This window comes from Peromyscus maniculatus, chromosome 8 (assembly GCF_049852395.1).
Source record: "Peromyscus maniculatus bairdii isolate BWxNUB_F1_BW_parent chromosome 8, HU_Pman_BW_mat_3.1, whole genome shotgun sequence".
In the NCBI taxonomy this organism is placed as follows: domain Eukaryota; kingdom Metazoa; phylum Chordata; class Mammalia; order Rodentia; family Cricetidae; genus Peromyscus; species Peromyscus maniculatus.
The window spans coordinates 86,203,778-86,221,490 of record NC_134859.1 but is presented as its reverse complement, the minus strand read 5'-3'; the positions used below and the strand labels follow the sequence as shown (position 1 = coordinate 86,221,490).

The following is a 17,713-nucleotide window of genomic DNA, read 5'->3' as shown; positions in this document are numbered from 1 at the left end:
TCCGAGTGCACCACTGCCTCCTGGCAGCCATTTTTTTCTTTTTCTTTTTCTTTTTTTTTTTTTTTTTTTTTTTTTTTTAATGCAGGAACAGGACATCCAAACACAGATGCTAACCCTCATGCAACATGCATGTTACCAGATGAGCCACCTCCTCAGGCCCCTAACGAACACTTTAAATGTGACTTGCCCAAATTGAAATGGGATCTATCAAACACCTTGGATTTCAAAGACAGAATCCAAAGTAAAGAATGTAAATGCTTTATATTATCATATTTTTCAATGTATAGGATTAAACAAAATATACATTAAAATTAATTTCACCTGTTTGTTTTTGTATCTTTTGATATGATTACTAGAGCGTTTGAAACTACACACGTGGCTTGCATTTGTAGTTCACATTGTATTTCTCTGAGAGGACACTGGCTTAGGTGAGTAGGAAATACTGGGGGATCTGCTTGAAGAGAGGACCGCAGGACTGACCTCCATTGCATCTGGCTCAGCTCTCTAGGTTCGGGGCAGGAGCTACCTGAAATAACAAGGAGCATTTGATTTTTCCTCCTGGATTTAAGTCAAGGTTAATTTGCGGACTGGAGAGATAGTTCAGTGGTTAAGAACACTTGTTGTTTAATCACAAGGACCAAAGTTCGGGTCCAACAGTACCCATGCTGGGTGGCTCGTTAACACCAACAACTCCAGCTCTAATGGATCCAATGCCCTCTTCTGGCCTTCTCGGGTACCCAAACACACATGTATGCATACATTCACACAGACACGTGTATACACATGCATAAGTGAAAATTAAAATAAATCATTAAAATATATACATTTAACTCATTGCTTTCTTTTCTTCTTCTCTGACTCACAAACGCCTAATCCTCCTCATGTTCCTTACTCTCAGTTATCCAGAAGGCAACTCTGCTTGGCCCATAGACTCCTCCACGCCCCTCTGTAGTCAGAGGTTTTTGCATCAGGCTGTCTCCAAGTCTGACCAGTCTACGAACTGTCGAGCTGTGGCCGGCAGAGAAGGTGGAAGAAATGACAGGAATGGCTGTCCCCCCTCAGCTGGGACCAGGAGTAGGTCAGCTTTGTGTGGAGGGGTCTTTGGGAACAGCTGGCACATACTTCAAGTCCCAGGACCCATGTCAGGTCCAATAACTCCAATGCAAGGATCCAATGCCCTCTTCTGGTCTCCTCAGGTACCTAAATACACATGTATCCATCCACTCACACAGACACATACACATACATGTATACACACACACACACACACACACAAATAAATAAATAAATAAATAAATAAATAAATAAATAAATAAATAAATAAATAAATAAATAAAAAACATACTTCATTAGAAGTAAATTAACTCAGAAATTTAAAAGAGCTAGAGGTGGGCCCACGAGATGCGTCATCTGGTAAAGACACTGGCCATCAAGCCTGACAACCTGAGTTCAACCCCTGGAACTGCGATATGGAAGAAGAGAGACTATTCCAGAAAGTTATCCTCTGACCTTCACACCTGCGCCTATGGCAAGCCACACATACACACACACACACACACACACACACACACACACACACACACACACTTTTTTTTAAAAAAACAAGAGGCACACCAAAGACCCTGTGGGTTTTAGAACAAGTTCACTCTGTAAACAACAACAGGCCCATTCTCAAAAATGTTTCGGTTGCACCTAACAGGGTTGCCGTCTTGAACAGGAATCTAGGGGAGGAGAGAATGAAGAATCAAACGTGGCGGGCAGCGTGCAGGCAAGTTCGCTGTCTCAGTGATGCTGTCACTTTAATGAGCCACCTTGGGTAGGACACTTGTCCCCTCTGACCATCGTCCTTCCATCTTCACAAGTCACAGAATGTCAGGACCTGAAAAGACTGGGTAGAACAGTGTTGTCGGAAGAGCCGAAGACATGTCTGTAAGAGTGCGGTGTTGTTTTCTGCATGTTTACTGGTAACAGAACCGTCTCCCTCAGTGGATGCCCCACTACAGGGACCAAAGGGCTCAATTTCACAAAACTGGCTGTGTTAACTCACTGCCCGAGTGTTGCACGAATCCTAATTGGTCTTCTAATAAAAAACTTGAGCCAAATATTGGGGTAAATGCTGAAAGATCGGAGGAAACACACCACTGCCACTTCTTACCTCGCCAACTCCTCAGCCTAAAGGGGAAGACCCTGACTCCACAAATCCACAGACTGAATGCCCCTGAGTCCTCAGCCGAAAGGGGAGGTGAGGTGAACTCCTGTCTCCTCCTGCCTTACATTCCTTTCTCTGCCCAGCCATATCACTTCCTGTCTCAACCTTCCTAGTGCTGGGATTAAAGGTGTGTGACTCCCAGGCACTGGGATTAAAGATATGAGTCATCACCACCTGGCTCTGTTTCTCTTTTAGACTAGATTAATCTGGTGTAGTCCAGGGTGGCCTCAAACTCACAGAGAGCCATCAGTCTCTGTCTCCCGAGTGTTAGGATTAAAGGTGTGTGCCACCACTGCCTGGCCTCTATGGCTAACTGTGGCTGGCTCTGCCGTCTCATCTTCAGACCAGCTTTATTTGTTAGAGTATATATAAAATATCACCACACTCTAGTGCCCACCTCCAGGTTCTTCGTCTGTAACATGAGTGACTTCCGGAGTTCACTTCAATCCATCTCACTCTGCTCTTGGGCTGGCAGTCCACCACGGTTGGAGACATACAGCCAATGATAATTACCGCCTCCATCTGAGGGTCGCCTCGTCTAACCACCGTCAGAAAGCTTGCAATGGATAACACATTTAGATGACTTACCTTAGCATTTGGGTTTTGGTTTTTCTATTCATTTTTTTAAGTTAGCAGTCGAAGTTAGAGGCCTCATTACAGCACGTTCGTCCATACCTGTCATTGTCCTTTGTATTCAACCCCCTCCACCACGGCCCTTCACCATTGCCCATAACCTTACCGGTACCTCTGCGGCATCCCTTCCTCCCTGGGAACAGTCTCCAGTCCGGTTCTTATCACCTGTGTTCCTTTCCCCTGTTTTCCTCTGCTGACCCTCTCCTTTAGCATTTTGTTTAAAAATAATAATAAAATCCAAATGGTGAGATAGATAGATAGATAGATAGATAGATAGATAGATAGATAGATAGACAGATGATAGATAGATAGATAGATAGATAGATAGATAGATAGATAGATAGATAGATAGATATTGTGTGTGTGTATGAAATTTAAAATACCATATTTTAAACCCAGTTTAATGCCCACACAATATCTACACACAATAAAATGATGTGTGTTTTATTTGGGGTTTTTTTGTGGTGGTTTGGTTGAATTTTTGTTGTTTTTTTTTGTTGTTGTTGTTTTTGTTTTTTTGTTCCCCCACCCCTTCCCAAGACAGTCTCTCTTTGAAGTCCTCACTGGCCTTAAATCCAAGACCTTTCTGACTGAGTGCTGAGATAACAAACCTGACTGACCTCCATACCTGGCTAACGACAGTTTTCTTAAAGTCGTGACCCATTCCCTACCGCAAAAACAATTGAACGCCCCGCCCCCCACAGGCAAAGCATTCCCTTGTGTAGGGGATCACTGCAGTGACCTGAGGGTGTCATTTTCTGCTCTTCCCCGGAGATTCTGAGGTTTCTGCTGTACCAGCGACAGTGGGCGCGAACAGTTTCTCACATTTGCGTGACTGATTAGCAACCCAGGAGTTTCCCCGGCTTCTGATGGGGAAATGGATCTCTGCATCTTTAAGGCTCCGCGGGGCTGTCTGCTCCGGCGACGCAGGCAGGGCAGGCTCTGCGGCAGCAGCCGCGGACTCATCCGTCGCTAAGGTCCAGTTAGCCAAGGTGGAGGATGGGAAAAGAATGGAGCTGTCCCAGCTCCTCAATGAGATCAGGGCAAACTATGAGCAGCTTCTCACCAGAAATCAGATAGAGACGGTGCTGTCAACACGGATGCAGGTAATGATTTCATTCAGCCAGGCACCTTCAGGATAAGGAGACAGTCCATGTCTACCCGATTCCTGTCCCGGCCTCTCTGAGGTACAGTATTTTCTTTTCCACGCAGCATCTACTGGGGAGGCAATGTAGGTGTTTCTGCACTGGGTCTGGGGTGCCAGACAGGGATAAACCCTGGGGCTGTGTTGCTGAATGGCCATTCAATAAATATTGATCGATTAATTGAAATTTTATATAGATCATAAGGTGACCGTCATTACTAAAACATGGAGTCAACAAATAATAAAATGGTGCACTCTGACCTCTTTAGATTTTTCAGGAAAGACGCATTCCAAACACTCTTCAGAGATATTATGGAGTTAATTATAGAAGTGATTTAAATAACATCTGTAGAATGAGAGCTTGATAGTCAAGATTGTTTGCCTGCACATTCTGAGGAGGAGGTAAAAAGCAAGTAAAATATTTTTTTAAAGGTTTCTATCATCTTTTCCATGCATTCAGCTTTATACTGATGGCTATAAATAGAATCATCTGAGTGTGTGAACCTGGCTTTCAGAATCAAGGATACAAATTCTGACAATCAAAATCCCCCAGCTGGGGAGGGACTCTATCTACACTTAGAAGTACCCATTTTTGCATTTGAACTATGAGAACGGTGTACTTCTGACACAAAGCTTGCAAGACATTTAAAATAAATAAATGAAACAGAGCCAACTCAGACCAAGGCTCAATTCAAATTCCACACAAAAACTGTTAGTGAGAAATCACAGGACTTCGTGCCATCAGCAACCTACTGGAACATCATTATAAATTTTGTGTGTGGGTAGCATCTTAAGTTTTCAAAAAGAATGATCAGTTCCCTAGATTAAATAAGGTTACTAGGCTGTTGGTTTAGATGTTGGAAAAGTTTGTTCACCTTCATATGACAGGGGAAAATATTAAGAGAGGACAACTTTTGAAAATTATATACCAAATGAATACTTTATTTTACAAAGTAGGAATCTAAGTTTAGTGTACAAGCCCCAATGCTGAACTGAGTGACTTTGAATAAAAAAGCAAAACTCTCGTAAGATCTGTTTGCAACATTTTATAATATAAAGGTTCTTGAGAGAAATGTTTTTTTCCAAGTAATTCACAAAGTCAATTTACTTTATTATCACAACATACTGCAAAGCCCTGGGTTTAAACCCTAGCACCAAACAGGTAAATAAGCCAAATGAAATAAGCATATAGTTGCTGTAGCTAGCAATCGCTGCATAAAAAGTCACCCCCAAAGCTCAATGGGCTAAAGTGTAGGCTATTGTATTCTGTCTTGTGATTCCATGGGATGAGGAAGCTAGGATATGAGGACTCTGGTGCTAAGTGAGATGCTGAATAGGATGCAGTCACCTCAGGGCCCTATTGGCTGGCATGCTCCAAGTGACTGGCTAATGTGTCTGAGACCTTGGCAGCAGATTGAGAGGCTGGCTTGAGACACCTGGGCCTGTTTCCCTCCCAATGTACCTCAGGGTCCCTCTCCACCTAGTCTCCCTACATAACCCTCTCTAACCGGGTATCCAGAGTTCTTCTACGATGATGACCCAGGGCTTCCAAGAACAATGTGGAAGCTGGCAGGCTTCTTAAGGCATAGCCTAGAATGGGCACAGCATCAGCTCTACCATATCCAAATGATCACAGCAAGACTCAGGACATGATCTTGAGGGGGGGGCACGTAGTTCACTGGGAACCATCTTGGGAGTCTAACTACCACACAGTTTACCTGCCAGTTCCTCACTGGGACAAAAGACCAGTGGTCCCCGTAGCCTTACATTGTTTCCAAAAGTCTTCTCATTCTTTTTTTATAGTTGCTCCGGTAGATGTTGGTTGCTTGACTTTGCCAAGTTAACACTAAACATGTGATAGGCTGACAAAGAAAGGAGGAAAAATTTCCCTCTAACATCTTTCTTTTTCCATTTTTCGAGGTGGGGAGTGTTTATGTATATGTGTGTGTGCATGTTTGCATGTGTATGGGTGAACTGTGCAAGATTCACATGCATGTTGGGCCATATGCTGGGAAGGAAGTGCAGTTAATTTCAAAAATCGTCCTCCATCACTCTTACACTTTGTCAGTTGAGGCAAGGTCTCTCAGTCAAATCCAGAGCTCACTGACATGTCCAGACCTGAGACTTCCTGTCCCATCTTCCCAGGCTGGAATTATAGGCAAGCTTCCATACCTACCCAGCATTTACAGAGGTTCTAAGGATCGGAACTCCTGCCTGTAGGCTGTGTCACAAGCAGTTAGTTATTGAGCCAAATCTCCAGCCCTTTTCTCTAATATCTTGCCCTAAACTTTATTCACAGACTTTTATCGACTCTGGCTTCCTTTAAACAAAATCTACCATATAACCAAATTTACAAATTTAAAAGAACATTAAAAAGTTGTCTTTTTTTTTTTTTTTTTTTTTTTTTTACTTCAAATCAACTCAATACATTGCTCCTAATGAGGTCAAATGTTGATAATGCTGTTAACTGGTGTTTTCTTTTAATTCCATCAGCATGAAAACATTTCAAGCAAAAATGAAAATACCCCAGTTCCCCCCTGTGCTTGCCAGGCAGGCATTCTACCACTGAGCTTCACATCTTCCCCTGCTTGTTTTTATAAGAGGAGAAAATTTAGAAAATAATCTTTAAGATGTCGTTTTTTGGGACTTGGAGGATGGCTCAGCTGGTTTTACTATGAAAGTATGAGGACCTGATTTTGATCCACAGGACCCACAATATAAAGTGAAACATGGTGGTGTGCATTTGTGATCCCAGCAATAAGATCTGGAGACAGGTAAATAGATCTCTGGAGCTCACTAGCCAGCCATTCTAGCCTAATCAGCAAGCCTGGGTCCCAATGAGAAACCATGTCTCAAAAAAAAATTTTTTTTAAGGAAAAGAAAAAGTGGGTGGCTCCTGAGGAACTACACCCCAGACTGATTCTAGCATATATTTTTTTCACAAACATACACCTACATGGTACACACACACACACACACACACACACACACACACACACACACTCACAGTATCTTTTTCATTACTACCCCAAATATCCAAACTGAAGATGCCTCTAAAAAGATCATTTTGAAAATGAAAATAAAAAGGTTTCCTCGACATAGAACCTTGGAGCCTGTGACAACTTAATTTTCCAATTTACTAGCACAGTAATATGTTTTCTAACGGTGTCTAGCTCCCAGTCCACACATCCAGAATTGACCCCTTTTTGGATGTACAGCTGTGTATCTACCTCTATGAAGCAGCCTACAAAAACAAATGTTGGAAAATAATCACTGAATTTCAACTGATCTTCCTTATCGACACATACGGGAATGTGAAAAATCACAGGTCACAAATTTGTCTCGAAAACTTCCTCTTCACTAAAACAGATGTGTTCCTCTGTATTTTCTTTTTTTTTTAAGATTTATTTATTTATTATATATACAGTATTCTGCCTGCATGTATGCCTGCAGGTAAGAAGAGAGCACCAGAGCTCATTACAGATGGTTGTGAGCCACCATGGGGTTGCTGGGAATTGAACTCAGGACCTCTGGAAGAGCAGCTGGTGCTCTTAACCTCTGAGCCATCTCTCCAGCCCCTCCTCTGTATCTTCATAGGCTGCTGTAGTCAGAAAAGGACTTTTGAGATCATTTGATAGCAGAGGAGAGTGGGGCTGAGAGCATCATTGACTGGCTCAGGTGTTCGATTGATTAGTAATGAAGCCCCGGAACGCACTCTGGTAATCTAATAGAGACAAGAAGACGAGACTTGATTCCTCTATAATTGTTTAAACACCTCCTTTTCCACCGTGCCCTTTGGTTGTTTTGTTTTGTTTTGTTTTGTTGTTGTTGGTTTGGGTTTTTGGTTTTGTGGTTTTGTCGTTGTCTGCTGTTGTTATTGTTGACTTTCTCACAGCTAGAGGAAGACATAACCAAAAGAATGGACAAGGATGGGGAGGCCCTGAAGGCAGCTCAGGCGGAACTCAAGGAGGCCCGGCGCCAGTGCCACCACCTGCAAGTGGAAATTGAGACCCTCCACGCTGTGGTGAGGAAGACCCCAAGACTGCACCCCAGAGGCTCCGTGATTTAGAGAGAGGAGGGGTCTGGGGAAGGCAGCCTGCTGGCAGAGCATCTGCCCAGCATGTACAACACAGAGAGGAAAAAGAAGACTCCATCGCTCTACGGGGGAGGCCACTGAACGGTGGAGGCCACTGAACGGTGGAGGCCACTGAATGCTGCCCGGGATCCTCGCCCTTTCCCACCCAGTGGCTGTCATCCGCTCCCTGGAGGTTCAGTTTACATCTAGAGAAACTCAGTTGTACTTGTTCCTGGCTCTGGGGCTCCCTGACTGTTGATATGAGAAAATGGATTGTGTGTTGTTATTATCTATAGTATTCTAACAGCATCCCTGCCATTGAGATTTCTAATGGGAAAATAGTTACGCACTTTCCTGATAGGCCTTTTTAAAGTTCTGTTTGCGTTGGTTGGTTGGTTGGTTGGTTGGTTGGTTGGTTGGCTGGCTGGCTGAGTGTGTGCCCATGGGAAAGTCAGAGGACAAGTTTTGTCAACCAGTTATCCCCTCCCACCATGCGAGACCGGGGGACTGAACTCAGGCTGAGCAATACCTTTATCCACTGAGCCATCTCATGGGCCCCTGGCATGCCTTTTGTGAGCAGTCTGTTTCGCCTTTGATAGTCACTATATTTTCAATATTTTAAAAAATTAAATAATTCAGGATGACGGTACGTTAATCACAATGTAAAGGACTTCTTTTTTTCTTGCTAGAGGAGTGATTACAACATTATTTTGAAATACAGAAAGCTACCTAGTTACATATATTTTTTTAAATATCCAGTACTGGAGATTAAACCCAGGGCCTGTGCATGGTGAACAAGTGCTTTGCTGTGGAGCCTCATCCTTAGCCCTGCTTCTTGTTGTTGTCATTTTGTTGTTGTTGAGACAGCGTCTCACAAAGCTGCCCAAGTGGGCCTTGAACTGGTATCCCTCCTGCCTCCACTTCCTGAGTAGCTGTGATTACAAGTGAGTGTCATCTTGCTCAGCCACTAAATACAACTTTCTTATGGAAGCCAGGCACAGTGGTTCATGGCTATAACCCCAGCATTTCGGAGACTGAGAAAGAAGGACTGCCATTAGCTCAAGGTCAGATTGACTGTAGAATTAACTAAGCCTGGTTACACATACCTGTAACGCCTAGTCCAAGGCCAGCCTGGGCTACATCATGAGACCTTGTCTCAAACAGCAGAAAGGGGGCCAGCAAGATGGCTCAGCAGGTAAAGGTGCTTGCGGAAAAGCCTGTTACCCTGAGTTTGATCTCCCAAACTCACATGATGGAAGAAGAAAAACAATTCCTGAAAGCTGTCCTCTGACTTCCATATGCATACATTCCCATACACAAAATAAATGTTTAAAAAAAAATTTCCAATAGCAAAAGGAAAAGGTCCTCTTGTATAAGTGAAGCACAACTATTATAATCTTTAAATTAAAAAAAAAAGTGGGGCTACAGGTGTGACTCAGAGCCTATCCTGTTCAAGGCCCTGGCTTTGATTGCTAATGAAAAAAAATAGATAGATAGATACATAGATAGATAGATAATAGATGGATAGGTGATAGATAGATAGATAGATAGATAGATAGATAGATAGATAGATAGATAGATAGATAGATAATAGATGGATAGATGATAGATAGATAGATAGATAGATAGATAGATAGATAGATAGATAGATAGATAGATGACAGAGAGACAGAATGGAACAGGTGACTATGAGACTTCAGAAGCCCATCTGTCACTGGTTAACTGCTGATGATGTCTGCCAACAGGAACGGGGTCTTGAAAACTCCCTGCAGGCCAGTGAGCAGCATTACCAGATGCAGCTGCAAGATCTGGAGTCGGTGATTGACGGACTAGAGAAGGAGCTGCAGGAAGTGAGAGGCGGCATCGAGAAGCAGCTTCAGGAACATGAGATGCTTCTCAACACGAAGATGAGGCTGGAGCAGGAAATTGCCACCTACCGCCGCCTGCTGGAACAGGAGGAGATCAGGTACCTAAGTCCACATCGCTAATGGCACAGGGTGGCATGGGGCCACACGCACAGAGCCACTGTTGATGCCATCAGAGAAACCAAATCCAAAAATAAAGCCCGCCACCACCACAGCCTGTTCACTGAGCTCCTATAGTAGAGCGGGATTAGCACACTCTCCAGGGAGCATGGAGAACTATGTCCAGCCGGCTCCAACCAGCAGGCTCATAACCAGAGTTGGCTGTTTACAATTCTTCTTCACTAAAGAGGATTTTTCCTATCCTTCCCACTTTCTTCACTGTCTCTCTCTTTTAGGACTAGTCTTTGCCTTTGATAGATCACCCCCAAAGAAGTTTGGTGACTCACACTTTGTCACCAGAACCTGGCCCTAAGGCCCCACCCCCACCCCACAGTGAACTCCAAAATAGTACTGCTGTAGTTAGGGGATGGGGCTCAGCCAGGAGAGGGCTTACCCAGCATACACAAAACCCTGAGTTTGTTCCCCAGCATCACATAATCCAGACGTGCATGCCTGTAATCAGAGCACTTGGGAAGTGGAGGCAGGAAGATCGGGAGTTCAAGGTCATCCTCAGCTCCACAGCAAGTTAGAGGCCAGCTTGAGTTACAAGAGACCTTCTCAAAAAATGAAAACTAATAATCATGTGATTCTGTTACGAGTATGGAAAGCAATACTGCTCTGAGTCACATTTAAAAGGCTTCAGGTATCCTGAGATAAGAAGGTGTTAACGGGGGAATTCTTACTTACTCAATATTGTATTTTGCAACCATTTAAAAGGCTTTAGACCCTTGAGCATGGCATTACCTCCACGTCTCTATATTCCCATAACAATAGCTGGGCGGTGGTGGCGCACGCCTTTAATCCCAGCACTTGGGAGGCAGAGCCAGGTGGATCTCTGTGAGTTCGAGGCCAGCCTGGGCTACCAAGTGAGCTCCAGGAAAGGCACAAAGCTACGCAGAGAAACCCTGTCTCGAAAAACCAAAAAAAAAAAAAAAAAAAAAAAAAAAAAACAATAAATCTTTGTTCTTGCTTGTTTCAGAATTCTGAGTCTTCTGCAAAACCAGATGGAATAAGTTTAGCCTGTGATAAGCCTTGGCTTAATAAATTGAATTCAAAATATACCACTTACTAGCTGAGTGACCTTGGACAAGCTACTTAACTTCTCTGTGCTTCAGTTTTCTCATCAGCAAAATGGGAATAATATTATCTGCATCACAAGATTACTGTGAGAATCTAATGAATTAACACTTGTGAAGTGCTTAAAGCACTGTCCAGCACATTGTGCTCTGTGAAAAATACATGATTTTATATATGGTGTGAATGTAATATATGATTAAATAATGACCATAGATGTTCATTCCTAATCATTTGAGATATTGACAAATTGGTTTTTAAAAATTTTTCTAGTTTTCTAAATTTGTATTATTATATTTAAGATATAAATACAGGAGAATACAAATGAACAATGTTATTACACAAAAACCAGAAAATATAGTGAACAATGATATTAAGTATTATACATTGCATTCCTATGACTTTTGAAATCCTAAGTGTTAACATACTTCTAGTTGCTCCAGTTTAAGATGTTTTATTTTCTGGTCATCTAAACCCCGCCCTCCATGCTCCCCGCCCCCATGCCCCGCCCCCCAGGCTGACTCCTAATTGATACTTACTAGTCTCACACAGCTCTTTTGGTAATATAGATGCCTATCTATACAATGTAGAAAATTGGTCTGTGTATTGTTTTAACCCTTATAAAGCTAGTTCCCAGTTTTCCTCCGCTCTTCCTTGTGTCTGGGAGATTCACTGACAGAGACGCTGCATGGCCTCATTCATCACTGTCAATGCTTAATAGTATTCCCATTGTGTGAATGTAACAACTTACCCATTCTCTTGTCTGTTTTCTTTTCGTTTGTTTGTTTTTGTTTTGTTTTGTTTTGTTTTGTTTTTGTTTTTGTTTTTTGCTACTACAATGTTGTTTCTATGACTCTTTCCGTTTCAGATACTATGGTTGTATCCAAGGCGAGAAAAAAGAAGAAAAACCTACTACCAGGAGTAAAGTTGGCTTTCTTCTCCCCTCCGGTGAGTTTCTGACCCAATAAACTAATTTGAAAATAGTCATGTTATTTGTGGAGATTATACAGAAACTTCTCCAAAGCAGCAAGAGAAGGAATTTTAGGACTTCAATGTTGTGATTTTCCCCCTACACACACACACTAACGTACTTCGTTTTCCTTTTCTTTTTCAACGTTGTGATTTAATGTAACATTTTCACAGCCATTATAAATGAAATATCTTTTTCAACGAAAGTCTCACACAAGTATGAGAATGAAAATGTGGAGACAATGACCAAACAGCCAGAATTGAATGGAAGTGTGGAGGAGAGTGCAGAGGCTCACGGCACCATTCAGTAAGTGAAACAGCTTGGACTATGAAACACTACTAAACATGATGAAATTCACCTCAGTCGAGCAAATCTGAGCAGTCTTTTTCAAGTATTTCAAATACTTTCAGTATACTGTGATTTCTCAGGCAGACACGAGTATACACACATAATAACACAAATAAGAGTGTGAAAATAATTCACCTTTTTTTTCTAAAACTAAAATCAGAACATAAGAATTGTGTAGAATCCCAGCACTGGAGAGGAAGAGGCAGGTGGATCTCTGTGAGTTCGAGGCCTACCTGGTCTACATAGTGAGTTCCAGGAATGCCAGGGCTATATAGCAAGACCCCATCTCAAAAAAATAAAAATACAAGAATTGTGTAGAAATTCCACAGAAATCCATATTAAATTTTTTTTTTTTTTTTGGTTTTTTGAGACAGGGTTTCTCTGTGTAGCTTTGTGCCTTTCCTGGGGCTCACTTGGTAGCCCAGGCTGGCCTCAAACTCACAGAGATCCGCCTGGCTCTGCCTCCTGAGTGCTGGGATTAAAGGCGTGCGCCACCACTGCCCAGCTGAAGATTATATTCTTATGATTGTTAAAGTTATATGTGTCAGTTAGAAATTCCACAACCTGGGTATGGAGAGATGGCTGTAATAAAGAGCACCTGGTGTTTCTCAATCATACACTACTCCATTTCCAGAGCATCTGATGTCCTCTTCTGACCTCTGTGGGCACCAGGCATGTACCACTTGGTACACATACATACATGCAGACAAAACACACACATAAAATAAAATAAACAAATCTAAATTGTTAAAAACCCCACAACACATACATTATACATATTTTTCATAAATATGAACTATACTTTGTGTCTATTTCTTCTTCTATAAAAAAAAAGTTTATTTTCTCATTTCAGGACAGAGAAAGTGGATGAAGTTATAAAAGAATGGGAAGGTTCATTCTTTAAAGACAACCCCCGATTGAGGAAAAAGTCTGTCTCTCTTCGCTTTGACCTTCATTTGGCAGCCACTGATGAAGGCTGTTTACCGAGCAGACGGGAGAATCTGCCCGACATCGAAGTCAGGCTTATCATGCGAAGATCATGTAGTATTCCCTCCATCAAGCCCCCACCAGCAGCCAACTAACCCAGAGATAGGATTTGATTTGATATCAGAGACACTAGGATGGACCTAGGCTGGCCATGCTGACGCCCAGTCCCAAATGTAAGTTACTCCACATGTATGGATAATGTGAAGATGCCGTGGGCTGTGGCTCCCTTCAGAGAACACGTATAGTAAGAGGTAAAGCTGCTAGGACTCCAAAGATGAGCATATTTTTTGGAGAGGGGAGTGCTTAAAAATAAATCAGAAATTTGGTGTGGTTTCTGTTTTGTCTGTCATCCAGAGAGTCTTTATCCTGGCGAGCTTTATCAGAGACTTGAAGTATAAGGTGGCTTGGTTAAGTCTGTAATTCCACTCAATGGCTGAACTTCCTAAGGAAAATGGAATAGCTTGTCTGAATACTGAAGAGTTACACTGAGTTACTCCCCGTGGTTTCAGGACCAGCTGAACCTAAAATGTTTGTTCTACTTCTAAAAAGGCAACAGTTAGGAACCAATGTTTATGGAGAGGGGTCTCGAGCTTCTCTTAGGATTTTTCCGTTTGAGACAATCATTTGAACCCTGGGAATTAAGAAAATTAAGAAGTGGTCTGTCTGTGAGCAATTCTGAAGTACTGAGCACACCTCAAGGCTATTTTGATGATTAATAAAATTGGGGTGCCCTATATCTTACAGTTCTTTTAGAATAAGAATCTGATTCGCAGGAGAGTCACTTTGTTGAAAGAACTGTAAAAGTTATATCCTTACATACACACATACACACACACACACACACACACACACACACAGAGCTGTACAAACAAAACTTTAAAAGCAAATGGAAAATGTGATTACTCTAGTTACTAGGACAGTTACCCAATTATGCATCATCTGAACTCTTCCATCTGTAAAATGAAGTGAGTGGCGTTTGCCATGGGCCTTAGAGAAGGTCCTCCATGAACTAGGACAAAGAGTTCCTGCAGTCATTTGTGTGAACTAACAGCACAGTATTGCTAGCTGAGCTAAGAGTTGTCTGCAGGACTTGCTTTAAACATGTTCAAACTGTAATAACTACAGACGTAAAATATATTTGTGAATAGATGACAAGGTGTTGCAACATTTTTAAAAACAACATAATTTGTTTAATGCAGGTATATTTGAGACCTTAAATAATAAATACCTGTTTTAAGACACTAGGTGGTTATAGGCTTTTTTTTTCACTAAACAACAACAAAAAGGAGTACAAACCACTGTTCTTTGTTTCCAGCTGAAACATCATAAGGGCTATGGCTATGCTAGCATTAGTGCAGCCTTCAAAAATCAACCCCTCCCTCCCGTCCTCTCTCCACAGGTGTGTGTGTGTATGTATATATATATATATATATATATATATATATATATATATATATATATATATGTTGACCAGTAAATATGCTTTAGCCACAAGGAAATTATGTTAAGGAACTTTTAATATAATACAGGGATTTTAACATTTGCCTTTTTCTTTCTATTACCTCGGGTTCCTTTTAGCCTGACTCACTCTATTTAGTGAAGAGGAATGATGCTGTTCTGTCAAGGATACAGCAGCATATTAAGCGCTTATTCTTGCATAAGCATCTGTCCCAAACTTGCATCCTATACATAAAAATGTTTCTGGGGGGCTGGAGGCACAGCACGGTGCCAGAGCTTCACCTAGCACACAGGAGGCCCTGGGTTTGGACCTCATGGGAAAAAAGGGAAAAGTTTCATTCATCATTAAATGCTACAACTTTATTAAAGCTTTGAAATGCAATCATATAAGCTGTTGTACTGGTTACTGTTCTATGCAACAATGATTAGGGTAAAGCAATACATCTAGTGTAATCTACTGCAGTACTGTTAGTACTGGGCATTGTGAATTAACAGCTTGCTAGAGAAATTCCATTACGCAGCTATCCTGTGTGTATAATATGCAGTACTTGAATTTGTAAATGATTTTTGTTTGCTTCAAAGCATTTTAAAATCGGAATATGAATTTACCAAAGTAAATGATACCGCTATAATAAAAAAAATTTTTGAAACATGACTGTTGCATGAATTCTAAATGGTCTTACAATAAAAAACCAGAGCCAGATACTGGAGTAAATGCTGAAAAATCAAAGGAACAAGCCACAGCCTGTTCTCACCTTGCCAACTCCACAAATCCTCTGACTGAATGCCTGAGTCCTCAGCTGGAAGGGCCTCAGTTCCTGTCTCCTCACGCCTTATACGCCTTTCTCCACCCAGCCGTATCACTTACTGTCTCAGCCTTCCTACTGCTGGGATTAATGGCATGTGTGTTTCCCAAATACTGGTAGCAAAGGCATGAGATCTCAAGTGCTGGGATTAAAGGTGTGTGCCACCATTGCCCGGCTCTGTTTCTTTTAGACTGGATTAATCTCCTGTAGTCCAGGGTAGCTTTGAACTCACAGAGACCCAGACGGATCTCCACCTCCCGAGTGCTAGGATTAAAGTTGTGTGCTACCACCGCCTGACTTCTATGTTTAATCTAGTAGCTGACTCTGTCCTCTGATCTTCAGGCAAATTTTATTAGAATACAACAAAATATCACCACACATGACCTCTAAGGCCTCCTTGTATTTGAGCTCTCTTATTTCAAAGATGTCTGTACATGGATAAGCGACAAAAAGCTAGCTCACTTGAGGAAGGGGAAAAAAACCACATTCACTTATAATCCCAGCACTTGGAAGGCAGAGGCAGGAAGATTTTTAGTTCTAGGGCTCAGCCTGAACTACATAGTGATATCACACACACACACACACACACACACACACACACACACACACACAGATCATAACCATAATTATAAAACCCTATAATTCTGGAAAAAGTATAATGGTGGACAGCATTATTTGCAAAGTTCTTACAGGACTCCAGGCACTGTGGTCAGCAGATCATTTATAATCCTCACAGCAACTGTACAAAATAATACTATGCTCTCCTATAGAGGAATAGAAATGAATATTCCTCCATCTCCTGAAAATATTTCAAATGTACGAGTTCATAACAAAATACAAAAATAAAGAGTAATTCCAGTTACTAACAAGTGTAGGCTCCTAGCTGCAGCTCTGCCTTTGATCAGCCATGTGAGAGGCTCCAGGCCTCAGGTTCACACTTGAAGACAAAGAGACGGCGATGCTCACTTCTAATTGCGGCCTCCCCTGCTGCCTCACGGTTTCTCGAAATGATATGCACACTGAAACATCTGGCAAGGCCTACTCAGATGTCCGATTCTACTTCAGTGAAAACTGTCTCTGGAAGGGAAGAACTTGTGAGGGAAATTATAACTGACAATGACTAAGCAATAGTTCGAAGCACAATAGCTATTTTCAATTCAATTGGTTCAGGAAAAATTACTCCTTCCTGGTAAGTCACCCAACTTGTGCTGTTCTGTCATGACAGTCTTTGAAGTACCAGTGATGTCTAAAGAAAAAGAAATGACTTTTATGCAAAGGTTTAAAAATAAATTATTTATTTAAAATTTTGATTTTGTATCGACTGTATGCATGTGGTAAGTTATTACATTTACTTATTCTGTCTGCATGTGGAATCACACGGAGCATGTGGAGGTCACAGGACAACTTGTAGGGGTTGGTGCTCTCCTTCCATCTGGGTGGCTCCTGAGGCTCGAACTCAGGTCATCAAGCTACGAAGCAGGCGCCTTTACCAGCTAAGTCATCTTGACAGCCCCCTCTAGACGCTTTTGAAATCTTAAGGAATAGAGGAAGAACCAAAGGAGGATAATGAGATCATCATCCATTAATTTCACAGATTTAATAAGCATCTAAATATATCATTCATTGTGTTCGAGATATCAAATATCTCCACCCGCTAGACAATGAACAACAGGCAACCTGTAGGAACATTGAGAGCAGGAGAAAGTCCTCCCCAGGGATGAATCCCCTTAAGTGGTTATCCAATCCCTAATGGTCAGCTCTGAAATCATATAATAGGGACACAAAATGGCCTGAGCAGTATGTGTCTATATAGTTATGTCACACACACACACACACACACACACACACACACACACACAGACACACACAACATACACACACAGACACACAACATAGACACAAACAGACACACACACACAGAGACACACAAGCAGGGAAGAAACAAGGCTGGAGTTGCTGAGCAGGTCAGATTAAGAGGCTTAGCC

At 41.9% G+C, this 17,713-nt stretch overlaps 1 protein-coding gene across 2 annotated transcripts; it reads left to right on the top strand.

The window, feature by feature from the left end:
- Positions 1 to 3,592: 3,592 nt before the first annotated feature.
- On the top strand, positions 3,593 to 15,586 carry Krt222 (keratin 222). Of its 2 annotated transcripts, none has more exons than XM_006972040.4 (6): positions 3,593 to 3,948; positions 7,882 to 8,010; positions 9,807 to 10,027; positions 12,028 to 12,107; positions 12,303 to 12,435; positions 13,331 to 15,586. In XM_006972040.4, the coding sequence occupies exons 1-6, from the start codon at positions 3,712 to 3,714 to the stop codon at positions 13,557 to 13,559; spliced, it is 1,029 nt and encodes a 342-aa protein (XP_006972102.2). In that variant the 5' UTR covers positions 3,593 to 3,711; the 3' UTR covers positions 13,560 to 15,586. The 2 variants fall into 2 exon arrangements, with proteins under 2 accessions (XP_006972102.2, XP_076399464.1); XM_076543349.1 differs by having other exon boundaries at positions 3,835 to 4,029.
- The last annotated feature ends 2,127 nt before the right edge of the window (positions 15,587 to 17,713 follow it).